Source organism: Cynocephalus volans, chromosome 6 (genome assembly GCF_027409185.1).
Source record: "Cynocephalus volans isolate mCynVol1 chromosome 6, mCynVol1.pri, whole genome shotgun sequence".
Lineage (NCBI taxonomy): Eukaryota > Metazoa > Chordata > Mammalia > Dermoptera > Cynocephalidae > Cynocephalus > Cynocephalus volans.
Window position 1 is genome coordinate 47780017 of NC_084465.1, and position 15396 is coordinate 47795412.

At 35.0% G+C, this 15396-nt stretch overlaps 1 protein-coding gene across 1 annotated transcript in view; it reads right to left on the bottom strand.

The window, feature by feature from the left end:
- Positions 1 to 1555: 1555 nt before the first annotated feature.
- The window catches only part of PRKAR2B (protein kinase cAMP-dependent type II regulatory subunit beta), an 89038-nt gene continuing 75197 nt past the window's right edge, over positions 1556 to 15396 (bottom strand). The window contains exons 6-11 of the mRNA XM_063100680.1: positions 14507 to 14660; positions 9031 to 9132; positions 7022 to 7096; positions 4660 to 4725; positions 4385 to 4523; positions 1556 to 1689 (exon numbers count right to left, since the gene is read on the bottom strand). Of these exons, the coding sequence (XP_062956750.1) occupies positions 1556 to 1689; positions 4385 to 4523; positions 4660 to 4725; positions 7022 to 7096; positions 9031 to 9132; positions 14507 to 14660 (670 nt within the window). The remainder of the gene's footprint in view (positions 1690 to 4384; positions 4524 to 4659; positions 4726 to 7021; positions 7097 to 9030; positions 9133 to 14506; positions 14661 to 15396) is intronic.

Here is a 15396-nt window from a genome sequence, read left to right on the forward strand (position 1 = left end):
ACATACTTAACTTCTTATATATACATCATACAATTAACATTCTAACCACATTTTCATATACAAGTGGGACCATAAACATTCTCTAACAAGACCACACTAGCCACAGAACAATTTTACCCATGTATAGATATGTTCTTTTAAAACATGTTTCCCAAAATGAAATTGCTCATTTAAAAGCAAACAACTAGTCAGAAATAATGTCCCTAGACGTTGGGTTATGGGGCCTAGAAATCATGTTAAGAGTATATTGCTTTGGTTGAATATAATTAAATTCATCTATGTGGCAGAATACTAAGCATATCAATGATCAATAAAAACCAAGTAAGTTCATTATGCACTTTTAACTATGAGTCTATATTAAAGCAAATGGCAAGGCCTAATGGTATACGTAGAATGGGCAGAAATTCCTTTTATCTTTATATATGGTTTTGCTTATAAAAATTTGTTTCTACCACATTAAAGGAAGTTTTTTAAGTAAAACCAAAAAAAGACAAAAACAGAAAATAAATCTCACTGGCTGCTGAACAATGAAATTGTGGTTAACACCATTATAAAGAAGAACAAAAACCCATGGGAGTAGATGTCTGCAAAGGATTGTATTATGTATACCTAGTGAAAAACAAATATCCTGTGGGCATGTTCATAAGGATTCCAAAACATTTTTGATATAGGAGGGTTTTTTTAAAATATAAGATCTTAGGCTTTTAGAAGACAAAAAATGCCAGATTTAAGATTAAATAGGTTTTTAAAAACTTTTTGACATTAAATGTCAAGATCAAAATTTTTAAAGAATATAGAGAAATGGAAAATGAAAAAATGAAGCACAGGTCTATGCTTGATGAGAAAAAAATGCTTTAATGATCTCTCATCTAAAAAGACTCTTTTCCCTATTATCATAATGACTAAATTGTCGGTCCTTAAAATCACTGGAATATGTAGATTACTGACATTATGCCAAAGAAGTCAAAATGTACTTTATTGCAAAAATATAAAAAGTTTTAAAATTGCATATGATGTTTCATACCATTTCACCAATAGGCCAAGTCTAGTACATAACTTACAAGCCAGAAAAACTTTAAAACAAAAATTATTAAAATTTTACTATATATAACGAGTTATAAAAAGAATGTGATGCCATGCTACATAGCATGATTCATTGCCAAGTTCCCTCTTACATGGGTGTAGTCACTAACATGACATCAATCTGAAGAAGTCAAACACATATAGTCTATAACATCCTTTAATCACCTTCTTAAACATGGGTACTTTCAATAATATATTACAATCATTTAAATAAACCTTCCCATCAAATAATTTTGTGGAGTAGAAAGCCATTTTATTAGTATGTTGATCTTTTTTATGAACTATTTAGAAAGTGATGTTAAAGCCTATTGACTATTAAATCACTACAGTTTACTGATACATTGTAAATATAAAAAAAGGAAAAAACCTGAAACCACAGAAAATGCTTGGCATCTACACAAACACATTCTCAGTGGACTAACCACTACTGTGTAATTTTGTCACTATAGGTCTTCTTGCTCCATACTTTTGCTCATGCAGTGGGTTCAACAATATCCATGTTTGTTCCAAACAGTGCAACTAACTGTTCTTCATAGGTGGCAATGTTCCTTTTCATAATTTCCATGCAAGGTCCCAAAAGCCTTTCAAATGCTTGCACATCCATGGCTGAGAAAAGGGAAGAATAAAATAAATACAGCATTCTTTGCAAATCTGCAGAATTTCTAAGTCATTTATGGTATCCATTCTGTGCACATCAATAATACAATGGTATTTTTAGGTAAGTATTGTAAAATACTTGAAAAAGCATAAAGATAATAATGTTCCACTTCAAAAAAGAAGTAGCTAGGGCCTTCTCAGGCCACACTCTCAGGTCCCTTGGCAATATGATGTGCAATGCTAGGTTGGTGGGAAGGTCCTGGTCCAAGCTGAGAAAAGAATGAGGGACTGTCATGCAAGGCCTTGGAATTTCTAAATATAAATTTTGATGTTTCTACTTTAGTAATATGAACTACTCAGAGGCAACAAGGATTTTCTGTCCTGTTTTCCCTTCTCAGGGTTTACAATGCCATGTTGTGAAGAACAAATGTTACTTTTATAACTTTTACTATACGAGGGTACTTCAGTTTATTTTATTTTATGGTGGCTGGCCGGTACAGTGATCAAACACTGGACCTTGTCTTATCAGCAACAAGCTCTAACCAACCTGACTGGCCAGCCCTAACTATAAGGGTACTTTAAAAAGTTCGCAGAAAAATAGAATTAAAAAAAATTCTGTAAACTTTTTGAAGTAACCTTGTATTTTATACTATTGTCTATGCAATTCAAAATGGCAGCAACCATGATGCTTTTGTGCACTTCTATAAGTGCATGCTATATCACTTTGCTTAACTGTCTCATACATTTTAAAACTGAATTTATAATATACAGGTGGAAAATATGATCACATGCTCTACCATAGAAATACAAATTGAAATACATCATTTTGCAAAGGTAAAATAGGCAATGTTTACAAGAATAAGCGGTAAATGGGCATTCTTGCACTGCTAGTAGCATGTAAATTGGTACAAATAAAAGTGATCTTGCAAAATATATCAAAATTAATTTTTTAAAAAAACCCTACTTCTGAAGACCATTTCTAAGGAAAAATCCTATATATGTAAAAGCCTTCTACGTACAAAAGAATGCTCCAAAAAGAAAAATTTGAGCCAAAACCTGCAATATATTTACAAGTAGGGAATGATTAATTGTGTATATTTACCTAATAAAATGTTAATATTTGATTTAATAAAATAAGAAAATCCCTAAACTATAATGAATAATAAAAAAGCAGTTTACAAAACTGTTTAAAAACAGAAAACCTGTGCAAATAAAAAAGACAAGAAGGAATTACAAGGGTACTTCAAAAATTTGGCGAAATAGAATTAAAAGATAATATGAATCTTCCCATGAACTTTTTGAGGTACCCTCACATTTTAGAGTAGAAACCACTAAATGGTGATGGTGGTATGGGTGATTCTTAGTTCTTCCCACATTTTCTGTATTTCTCAGATTTTCTTTAATGGGAGTATCATTTATTATAAAAAAAATGAACAGAATTTCATTAGGTCACCTTTACTTTACTCTTATTGTCTAATAGCTCTACTCAGGGAAATTACCTGTCAGTTTCTAATCATCTTCTCTTCCATCCAAGTATAACACTTGATTAATATTATACTTATTTAAAACCTTTTAAAAAGCAACTCCTCTAAGAAGTGAATTCTGAGGATCCCTGCAAATCTTAAAATACTGAACCTAAGTTTACTTTATTGAATTGTGGATGAACGGTACAGAAAAACTAATTACTATGGAATCAAAGAAAATGTCATCTATATGGCTACCTCCTGAATGGTATTTTTCATTATCAAAGCAAGTGATTTCTCAGATATGTATATAGATGTCTTCCACATGAAGATGGTATTTCTGCCATGCTACTCTGGTAGAAGAAAGTACAGTTGACCCTTGAACAACACAGGCTTGAACTGCATGAGTCCACTCACATGCAGATTTTTCCCAATAAAAAAACTTACAGTATTAATATAGTACAGTACTATGTGTGTATTTTCTCTTATGATTTTCTTAATATTTTCTTTTCTCTAAGCTTACCTTATTGTAAGAATACAGTATATAATACATATAATATACAAAATATGTGTTAATCGATTGTTTATGTTATTGGTAAGATTACAGGTCAACAGTGGGCTATTACTAAAGTTTTTTAGAGAGTCAAAAGTTATACACGGAGCTAGCTGGTTAGAGCATGGTGTTATGACACCAAAGTCAAGTATTCAGATTCCCATACCGGCCAGCCACCAAAACAAACAACAGAAACAAAAGTTATACTTGGATTTTTGATTCTGTGTTGGGGTGGGGGGGTGTCAGCACCCCAACACCCATGTTGTTCAAGGAGTCAACTGTCATAAACAGCTGAACAACAGACAGAGAACATTTGATTGTGCCTTGACAAACCTGAACCTTTGTGTCCTGATGCTTGGATGAGTAAGAATTCTCACAGACATTCCAACTTTCCCTGCAGAGTTTAATAATGGCCTTCATAAAATATTGGAATTCTTATTTTAATGACTAAAATAAGATTTTATTACATATATATACAAAAGAACAAATATCTTTGTAAGTAAAAATTTTCAAAGAAATTAATGACTTCCACAAATTGATTTTATAATGTAATCAGTCCTAACCTTGTTACATTTTGTGAGGACCACAAAACTTGTGAACCCAATAAAATGATCAGTACAACATGAATACATAAAATGCAGACCACAATTTCAACAAGGAGAAGCATGCCCACCATTGCAATCCCTACCTAAACATTTGACAGTCCCAATGGCGTGTGCAGAAGCTGCTCGAGGCTTGTTAGTTACCAAGGCAAGCTCTCCAAAGTACTGTCCCCGGGAACATCGAGCGATTTCTACTGCACCATTCTCTTCCACTTCTGATTTACCCTGACAAGGTAATTAAAAATATTAACTTTTACTCAGCTTATGAAAAAGAAAAGTTAACCTTAGTCTAAACATCAAAAAGAAAATCTATTGTTTCTTGCTAATATTATGTGGGTTTTTAGGACATAAGAATGCTTACCTTTCTTTTCATAGTAATTTTCACTTCTCCTGATTCTACAATGAAAAAAGAATCAGCCAAATCTCCCTATCAGAATAAAACAACAAAAACAGAGGGTGAAAATGCAAATTTATCTCTGTCAGCAATACTATTGCCTATCATACCCCTGAAATCAGTCCAATCTCAATGTACAGATATTTGTCTGAAAAGTGGAACCCCAACGGGACAGGCTGTCTCGATTTCTAAATTGAGAGGTTATGACTGACAATTATGTAGTAATGGTTTCATTCGCAAAATTATTGGAAATAATATACTCTCTACCACAGTATTTCTGCTAAAAGCTAAGAAACTATGGCAAATAACAGTGGGGAAAGAACTTCACCCAAATTTCAGCCTGGATAACAGCACCACATACTTAGAAATGGCAACACTGCTATTATCTCAGCAGCATCCTCTCAGTCAGCAGAAATAGGTCGGCTGATCCTGTGCTCTTCGGGAAGGGCTGAAATGTGCACCCTGTGTCCTCCTAACATAACAAGCACTGGCGTGGGGACCCAAGATAATCCAGCAACTTGAAAGAGCAGAAAGCACCCAGAGGTATTAGGAAGCAGTAGATGTTGGCCTGACATTTTTACTACAGTTAGTTAAGGACCAAACTGAAATGCCAGTCTATTAACAATCCACCACAAGATTGAAAAGATTTCTGAAAGAAAAGTGTTGACATTTCTATCTGCATACCCATTTTTTCTTGTTTTTCTTTTTGAATGAATTTGGCCTTGATTTAGAATGATGAATTCTGAATTAAACAATGTAATATGGAGGATAACAAAGATACTGACTTTTCTGAGCCTCTCAAGGTGATTCTGGAGAAACTGAGGTATTTCAAAACTCTTTAGTACAATTCAAAAAATGCAGTATCAGATTATATCACAAAAATAAATGTTGAATCTAGATTTCTATAATAAAGGGCCACCAGATATCTTTATAAATGCTTAAAAGTCAACTAGTACATAAAAATATCTTTAATAAACCCTGAGTATAGCATATGTCCTTTCCCTCTTTTATATCAGGTTTTCATAAGAGCTTTGTGTTAAATTTTCAAGTGTTTTAAATCATAAGTCTACTGGCTGCTGTGTAATCACTTTTTTGCTGTTTTTAAAACATGCTGTAAGTGTATATAAAACTGGTGAAATCTGAATGAGGTCTGTGGATTGTGCCAACGTCAATGTCCTTGTTTTGATATTGTACAATAGTGATGCAACATGCATTGGGAGAAACTGGGTGAAGAATACATGGGACCTCTCAGTACTATTGTTGCAACTTCCTGTTGAATCTATAATTATTTCAAAGTAAAAAGCTAAAAAAATCATTTAAGAAGTGTTCTATGCTTTATTTACCAGTTTAATGGTAGAATCTTAGCCTTGTTCTCCAATTTGACTCCACTTCTTCCCAATCCCCGACTGCTTTAATCTGTACATATCAGGTGCTTTCCGTCAGTGATGGACCACATATATGATGGTGGTCCCTTAAGATTAAAATGGAGCTGTAGAATTCCTATCACCTAGTGATGTCACAGCCATCTTAATGCAATAGCGCAATGCAATACTCACATAGGAGCAATAGGCTATACCGTAAAGACTAGGGATGTAGTAGGCTATACAGCACCTAGGTTTGTGTAAGGACACTCTGTGAAGTGTGCACAATGACGCATTTCTCAGAATGTATCCCCACAGTCAAGTAACACATGAATGTACTATCATCTGCATGCTTCACCTGTGAACTTCAGTTGTCTTCGTAAATCTACTTTTTGGTAGCCCTATTCTAACCGAGGTATGTAATACTATTGGTTCCAACTGGGATCTTAGAAAAGCATTAGGGGTTAAATAACATGTTGGCCCACATTTAGTGCTTGGAAGCCAATGGTGCAGTATGTCCCCTTCTTGGTGAATTCTATCAGGGAGCAGCCTCAAGAGGTTTCATCTTGAACTGAACATGCAAAATTCTACAATACCTTCCAATATACCTTCTGGGTCCTCATTAATCTCATGAAACATTCACCTGTTTTCTCCTCTCATACTCGTGAATGACATCTTACTCTTTATGTACGTGTGAGTTTCATGTCACATACAAATATAAAATTAGGCAGAAAGCCATTTGATGGTTTAATACATATTCATTAGAAGTTTATAAACAAAAATATTCAAAAGCTTAATGGCTATAAATTAAACCATTTTTAACAAGTCATTTGATAGAAGTAACGTTCATTTACTCTATCATTGCATACTAAATTATAGAAACGTATGAAAAGTTTATCAAGATTTACAACATATAAAAACCTTTTGGAATATAACCCTAAACTGAATTACACTTTAAAATATTATACCTGAGCAATGATTTGTTCTCCATCATTGTATACTTTGGTGCCTATTACATCTACCACTTTCAGGCGTTCAGAAACCTACAAAGAAGAAAATTAAATAGAAATAGACTAAATTAGATATTCTTATCTATTTTAGAGGTTAAAAACTGGTAGCCTATAAGCCAAATATGTTGAACAGTGTGTGAGTTGTATGTGTGTTTGTTATATTAACTGCTAGCATTTTAAAATAAATTTTTCATAAAAACTTGAATTTCCAGCTTCTCTTGAAAAATCAGAAGACTTAGCAGCACTAAGCCCATATTTACACATGGCAACAATAAAACCATGGTGGAATAAGCAGCTGTTTCTTCAGAGGGAGCACATGTTCTCCAATTTGCCAAAGTCCCTTCCTGGCTTGGTTTTCTTTTGTTACTTGCCTAGCTCTGCAGGCATTGGATTTCCAAACATTATCTATTTTTACTTAAAGAGATATGCTACTGGAGAAGATCAGCTACCTAACATGCATTCATAATAGGGCCAAAATTGCTACCAGGCACAAACTGACAAACCAACAGAGAAATGAGAAAGGACAAGCACTGCTACAAGGATATTTCAAAAAGTTCATGGAAAGATCTGTTTTTCAACTCTATTTTTCCATGAACTTTTTGAAGTACCCTCATATTTTGACATTTGCCATCTTATGACATTGTGGGTACATATATACTCCGTTATACTTTATAAAAATATTTTAAATATGAATCTAAAACATCTAGAAAAACATTGAATTTAATAATGAAATATGGAAAGTTGATTTTTTAGGGTAACAACAACCCGTTTTCTCTAAGTCTCCTCCCTCCTTCAGAGATAAAAGCATAACAGCTGGTCTCACTGTGAAGACAGCTGGGCTAAGAGATGAAGAAGATGACGGGATGAGCCATGGGCGGTGTAGGAGGACATTCCAGGCAGAAGGAAAGTACAAAGGCCCTGAAGTAGGTGTGGCCTGGGCATGTCTGAAGGAACAGCTAGAAGCCAAAGTGTCTAGAGAGGATGGGGAGTGTGGAGCAGTAGGAAATGCGGTCAGAGGGGTAACTAGTGGGTGCACAGGACACACTGTCTAGGACCTTAGAGGCCGAATAAGGAAGGTCTTAAACAGAGGTGTGCCATGGTGTGGGTTTTAAAAGGATTATTCTGGTAGCTGCATAAGCCAGGCAAGAGGTGATGATAGCTCAGAAAGGTGATGGTGGTGAAATATTGGTGTAAAACGACCAGATGTTGGATATATTCTGAAGACAGGGCAGATAAGATTACTAACAGATTGGACATGGGTGGGAAAAGAGATGAGTCACTACTAACTCCAAGGTTTCTAGCCCGAGACACCGGAAAGATGGTGTTGCCATCTACTAAGACGGGGAAGAGAGAGTAGGAGGAATCGATTTGTTTGAAATGTCCATTAGACACGTGGGAGGAGATGTTAAAAATGCAGTTGGATAAATGAATCTAGCATTCAAAGGAGGGGCCTAGCCTGGTAATGTCAATTTTAGGAGGCATCAGCATATAGACGGTATTTAAAGGCATGGGATTTGAAACATTCACCAAGTGAATAAGTGCAGTCTGAAAAGAGAAGAGACTAGGACAGCGGCCTGGAATGCCAATTTTAGGAGGAAAGGAAAAGAGAAATAAACAGCAAAGACGACCAAGAGGGAGGCCAGTGAGGACATTCTGTGTTTAGAGAACTCCTCCTCATAAAAGTAGAACTAATGGCTCTTGCCTACATTTATATGGTTGTTTTAAGTCATTAGATAAAGACCACATATAAACTTGCTATAGATGCTGATAGCAATTTGTCTTGTAAATAACAAAACAAATGCAGTTATAGGTAGTAAAAGAAATACTGAGTTATTAAAACACCACCATTTTACCTTTTCACATGAAAATATGGATAGATTTTTATTCAAAGAAACTTTTCTATAGAATTAAATATTCCTAACAAAACAAGCTTTTAAAGCAAAATAAAAGCATAAACATATACTTACCTCCAATGATTTAAGAAATGGCAGTGACTCAATAAAGCTCTCATACATTTTTCTCTTTTTGGCATTGTTTTTCACAATTATTCTCCTGAAGGTTACCCTGTCCTACAGGCAGAATATCAAATACAAAGACAAATAAAAGGCAGATTTTATGGGGGAAAAATGTCTGAACAAATAGTTTGGTTTTTTTTTCTGACCAGTAAGGGGATCACAACCTTTGGCTCAGTGTGGTCTGCACAACACTCAGCCAATGAGCGCACTGGTCATCCCTATATAGGATTCGAACTCACGGCCTTAGCGCTACCAGTGCTGAAAGTGAGCCACGGGGTTGGCCCACAAATAGTTTATTTTATTCCCAAAATGACCAAACAACAATTGATGATTTTTGAAAGAAGATTAGCATTATTATACTTTTAATGCAACTCATTTCGGATTTTATTTCTTTAAGCATAAAATATAATATAAAACCATAAGATGTTTTCATTTTTAATTAAAAAGAAAGCATCAGTTGACTTTTATTCATAATGGAAGTCTGACCAACATGTAATTGGGCTATACCCACAAGGAGGCACTGTTACACCATTTTAAAAAATATAAAAAATATATACAAGCACCGTGTTCTTTTACTGTAGATGGCAGCCCTAGAGCGTTAAAAAATCAATTAGGTAGGATATGACCAACATTTTAATTAAAAAAAAGAAAAAAAAAAAATCTCTAAGTGTATCCCCCATAGTATTGTTTCGTTAAATATTCAGTCATCCAAAAAGACACAAAAACAAATGCACTTATTTTCATGATGTTCCTCACTTGTTTCTTAATGTAGGCTGTAATAAAAAACATATGGAAAACACTATTAGAAAAAAATATAAAGCAATTATAATGTGAGGGATGTTGAAAAATTATGAACTCTAATTTCTTTGTGATATCCACATAATGTCGATTTTTTTTTAAAATGTGAAGGCACAGAGAAGCTACAATTTTCTTAAGTAAAGTCTAATTCCAGTGTTTATCATGTTCATGGTCTAAAATGTTCCTATTTATGTTTATGCTACATGACCTCAAAGATACAGAACTCAACTGAGGAACCTGAGAAATTTTTAAGGACATCTCAAAAAATAATTTTCCTGAAAATTTTTATTTGGAAAAAATTCTCACAGAACATTGTTTAATTCTTAAATGAAAGCCACAATAATTGTTAGTTTGGCATTCACTGATAAACAATTATACCATTTTAATAAAATAAAAATTGGGATATGTTATTTAATTAATAAATCACCATGCCAACATATTACAACTGAGTTTAAATGAACTAGTACAATAGAGAAAAATGCTCATATAAATGTAAGTCCCTAGGTGTGAGGGACTGTTTGTGTCCCCCCAAAATTCAAGTGTTGAAAGCCTAACCCCCAACATGATGGTATTAGGTAGTAAGGCCTATGGGGAGGTGATTAAGCCATGACTATGGAGCCCTCATGAATGAGATCAGTGCCCTTATAAAATAACAGATCCTATTAGAGCATGGGTTCGTATCTTCATACCCGCCAGCCACCAAAAAAAAAAAAGATTTCCCAAAGAGCTCCCTTGCCTATTCCACTACAAGGAAGTTGCATGACATCTGTGAACCAGGAAGTTGGCCCTCACCAGACACTGAATCTTCTGGTACCTTGATTTGGACTACCCCGCCTCTAGAACTGTGAGAAATAATTGTCTGTTGTTTGTTTAAGCCACCCATTCTACGGCAGTCTGTTATAGCAGCCCAAAAGGACTAAGACACTAAGAAATTAAACATCTTGCTCCTCAATTCGGTTTACTACAATTTGGTATTGGCTGTAATTTCAACTTGTACTCTTTTTTTGGACTTGCACTCTTAATCATTTTTTTTAAAAGAGAAAAATTTACAAGATAATTAACACAAACATTGAAATTATTTCCAAGACTGGCTGTGCATCAGAATTAACTGGAGTATTAAAAAAGATTTCTGAGATCCCAGACTTTAATGACTCAAAATCTCTGCATGTAGGGCTCAATAGTCTATATTTCATAAAAGCTATCCAAGTGATTCTAATATATAACCAGGTGTGGGAACCAGGTATACCACCATTTTATGAACAGTCTATTGCAAAGCAGAGAAGACCCAAAATAGTCTAGTGATTTACAAATTTACGATGAGTTCTACCTTTCAGGAAGAATTTTCTGTTATAGTGGCCCACCTCCTTCACACTCACTGTGACATATAAAGTCCAGAAAGTCTAATTTCAAATGCTTTCATACTAGTCATTTCAATAACTGCCTCTCTGAACCATCATATGTCATGTAGATCAGCTAATCCCCTAAGGCTAACAGTGATGACCAAGTATTATTTAGAGTTAGATTAATCTATAAAGGACTTTTCTTTGGAGATTTGCTTATCTTTACACTTGTACAGCAGACTCCAAACTGCAGACCTTAAAAATTTCTTTTCTACTTGATTTTCCCTGAAAAGAGATTAGTTAGGAAACACTTTAAGTAATTATGTTAATTATTATAATTTTTTTTAAAAGCTATTGCACTTTTTTGTGTAATCTAAGGTGATTATTACATACTGCCCGCTTTTATAGTTTAATAACATGTATAGACTATTAAAAATACCTAAAAATGCTTCCTGGGAGCTTAAGTATTACACACATTGGGAAATTCTGGGTTTTTTTTTTAATCTAATTAAGGTTTCTACCAGGATGGGAAGACTATTAGTATTCAAAGAGGCCAACCTGCAAAATATGTGACCTTGTACAGAGCATGTGCAAAGAAGAGGCCCCTCCTTACTGTATGGCAATCCCATTGGGATGATCACATTTTTAAATTATACCTTAATAAGACAGATTATGGTAGAAACTAGTATTCATCCCACCACTTTGATGTTAGGCCAACATTTCCTGTGGACAAAGGTCTGCTCTGGTTTAGAGTTTTGGTGTCTTTGGGTATTCAGAACTTTGATAGTCCTTAAAATACTTCAGGTGATGAGTTTCCTTCCACCTGAAACAATTCCCATTTTTCTCTTACAACTTAAAAAAGAGACTCATCATATTTTTAATAGTATACAATAACTGCCTGGTTCTAATAAAAAGAAATGTAAAATGTCTTGTTTTTTGATCAAGAAATATTTTCATCAGCTAAATGCACTTCAGAGTCAAATGCTGAATTGTGATTGAATAATGTAACTTCTGTAATATTATAGTCCATGGAAATGAAATTGTTAACTTCACATTTAATCCAACCTCTTCTCCTTCCACAAAAGGATTTGAGAGAAATAACCTAATAAACACATGTCAAAACTATAGGGTGGGCTGTTTTCGACAATTTAAAAAGAAAATCCATGAATTGTAAACATTCCCCTAAATAGGTGCTGCTTAAAGTGTGGTTTGACACCAGGCACCACTAGCATCTCCTGGGAGCTTATGAGAAATGTAGACTCGCAGGCCTCACCACAGACCCACTGAATCAGAATCTGCATTTTGGAGTCCAACCCCAGGTGCTCACACAAGGAGAGTGGGCTCTGGGCACTTGACATGGTGGCAGCAGTGGTGACTGCAGCAATGAAGGGGAATGGGGTCTGTAAAACCAGCAGTATGCGGTTTGAAGGGCCCGGGGCCTATGCAATGTGGTGATGGTGGCGGGGTGGCTGGTTACAGCAGCTGGTCTGGTCAGAGCATACCTGGCTACAGGTAGCTACCATAGCTTTTATTATTCAATTGAAAAGCCTTTGAAATTCTTCCAGACTGGAGCATTACTGGAGGTAGGTTCTGAGGTTATTTGTTATTGATTTCAATTGTTATAAAGTTAAAAACACGCTACTAAATTATATTGAAGTAGCCATATCTCTGTCAGATTTGCTTTAAATTTTGGAATTTTGCCTCCTAGCATACTGTAATGTTGATACCTAGACAATCTTTTTGACTTTCTAGATAAGGTAAAATCTCATTTAACTTGTATTATCTGGAGTATATTTTGTATTAAACTTTTATTGGAAATCAAATGAAACAAGCTTATATTAGAATTTTTTAAAAAATTGTAGGTACATCCTAGGGAAGCACTGGCAAACTCAGCTACAGGTTGAGTATTCCTTATCCAAAATGCTTGGGACCACCTCAAACTCTGCCCCCACCTGCAACCAGGCAAGCAAAAGAACCAACTGCCTGAGGTCCTGAGATAGGAGCCAAGGGCCAGCCCCGTCCCCCTGACCCCCAACATCATCTTAGAGTGTACTTATTAGCCACATGTGTTTCTTTGGGGTGTGTGACTTGTCTGTTCATGTCCCTCACCAAATTTCTGCTTAGATTTTTCTAATTCGTTTTTAAGAGATCTTTTTGCATAAAGGATGTTAATCTTTGAGTGTTATATTTGTTCCTTATCAATTGACTTTAAAATTAATTTGTCATATTTTCTTGTGTCTATGTTGAGAAAATAATTTTCTAAACATTAAAAAAAAAGAAAGAAAATAATCTGCATTTTAACTAGATTCCTAGGTGATATGGAAGCACATTAAAGTTTGAGAATCATTACCTTAAATACAATCTTCCAGAACTCTTCTATCATATGTAAAAAGATATGATATCAAAAAGAATCTTCCTCCCCATACCCACCCCCTCACCCAAATATGTTTTTAAACCAACTTTTAGGTCTTGTAGAAATACTACCCTTAAGAAATTTATTTAAAGGTACTAATGCCCAGGTCTCACTGCTGGAGATTCTAATTATATTTGTCTATGGTGGGATCTAGGCAATAGGATTTAAAAAAAAAAATACCCCAGGTAATTCTGATGTGCAGCCAGGTGAGAAGCACAGGCACCAAGTATTTTTTTTTCTTTGTGCAGCTGCTTTTAAATGCAAAGTTGTTACCAATTCATTTATACCACTGAGAGAATCCATTTATAGTGGTTTCTCAAACTCTAGCATGCATCAGAATCACCTGCAGGGCTTGCTCAAATATAGACTGCTGGGCCCCATCTCCAGGGTTTCTAATTCAGTACATCAGAATCAGTAGGTGGAGCTTCAGAATTTGTATTTCTAACAAGCGCCCTGGTAATATGGATGCTACTGGTCAGGGGACCACACTCTGGGAACTACCAATTTACCAGATTATAATACCTCAAAAAGCTATTTGAGAAAAAAACACTGAAAGCTTTGTTTGTTTGTGTGGCTGGTTGTTTTTTAAGAATGGGTTTGAAAGGAGCATTTTGTATCTGAGTGTCTCTCCCAGGGCCAACAGTTCCTAAAAGCTTCTGACTGAACTAGAGGATTGGGGGAAAGAACACAAAGATCTGACTTAGCACAGTCTGAGAGCCCAACAGTTCAGCATCCAGTAGCTGCTTAATAAATTTCATTATGACTGATGACCCCAAATATATCTACCTATTAGAATTAAAATATTGTACCTACCTGGCTATTGTCATAACAATTTTTACAAACAACAACACTCTGGTCAAATAAATATTTTACTCACCAAACCCCACAGAGCACCAGGAGAGGTAGCAGTGATTGTAGCTGCTCTGGGTGTATTGTACATTAAGGCCAGTTCGCCGAAACTCCCACGGTTATCATAATTACCAACACATCTTCCAACACCGTCACATTTTACATAAATATCAAATGTTCCTCTGTTGGACATATGCAAATTAGAGGTAAAAGTAATTCAAATAAATAAACTCATTACAATGAAACATTATTTCAGAGAAGAGCCTTGTGCAATAAAATCTTATTTTCGGCCTGTCTGTCCCCTCTGATGACAAGTAATATAAGGGCATCGATATGTGCTAATCTGTTCCAAACCAGCATGAAGAGACCATCAACTAGACTAACTAGGGTAAGGGCCATATAGGTGCCTGCTGGGGAAAAATGTGACTAAACAATAAAAATTTTAAATAAAATAAATTTTAAAAGTATAACTAAAACTACAACCAAATATTATGGAAAATCATCTAAAGGAACATGTATCAAACCATTGACTGTAATTATCTCAGAGCATAAAGAATAGTGACAGATTCCAGAGACATTCATTTTCTAATTTGAGTTTTTATTTCTAAAATGAACCTGTATTACTTTTGTGAACAGAAGAAAATAATCATTTTTTTTAAAAAGAATATAGGTATAAAAATTTGGTTAGCCACTACTCCACAAAACTTACTAGGATCCTTTACAGTCTATAACAAGGGTAAACAAATTATGGCCCACAGGCTGGCTGCCTGCCTTTTAAAATAAAGCTTTACTGGAATATAAACACACTTGGTCATTTATGCATTATCTATGGCTGGTTTTGTGCTTCAACAGCAGAGTTGAGTAGTGGCAACAGAGACCACATTGACTCGCATATTGACCCACAAAGCCTAAAATACT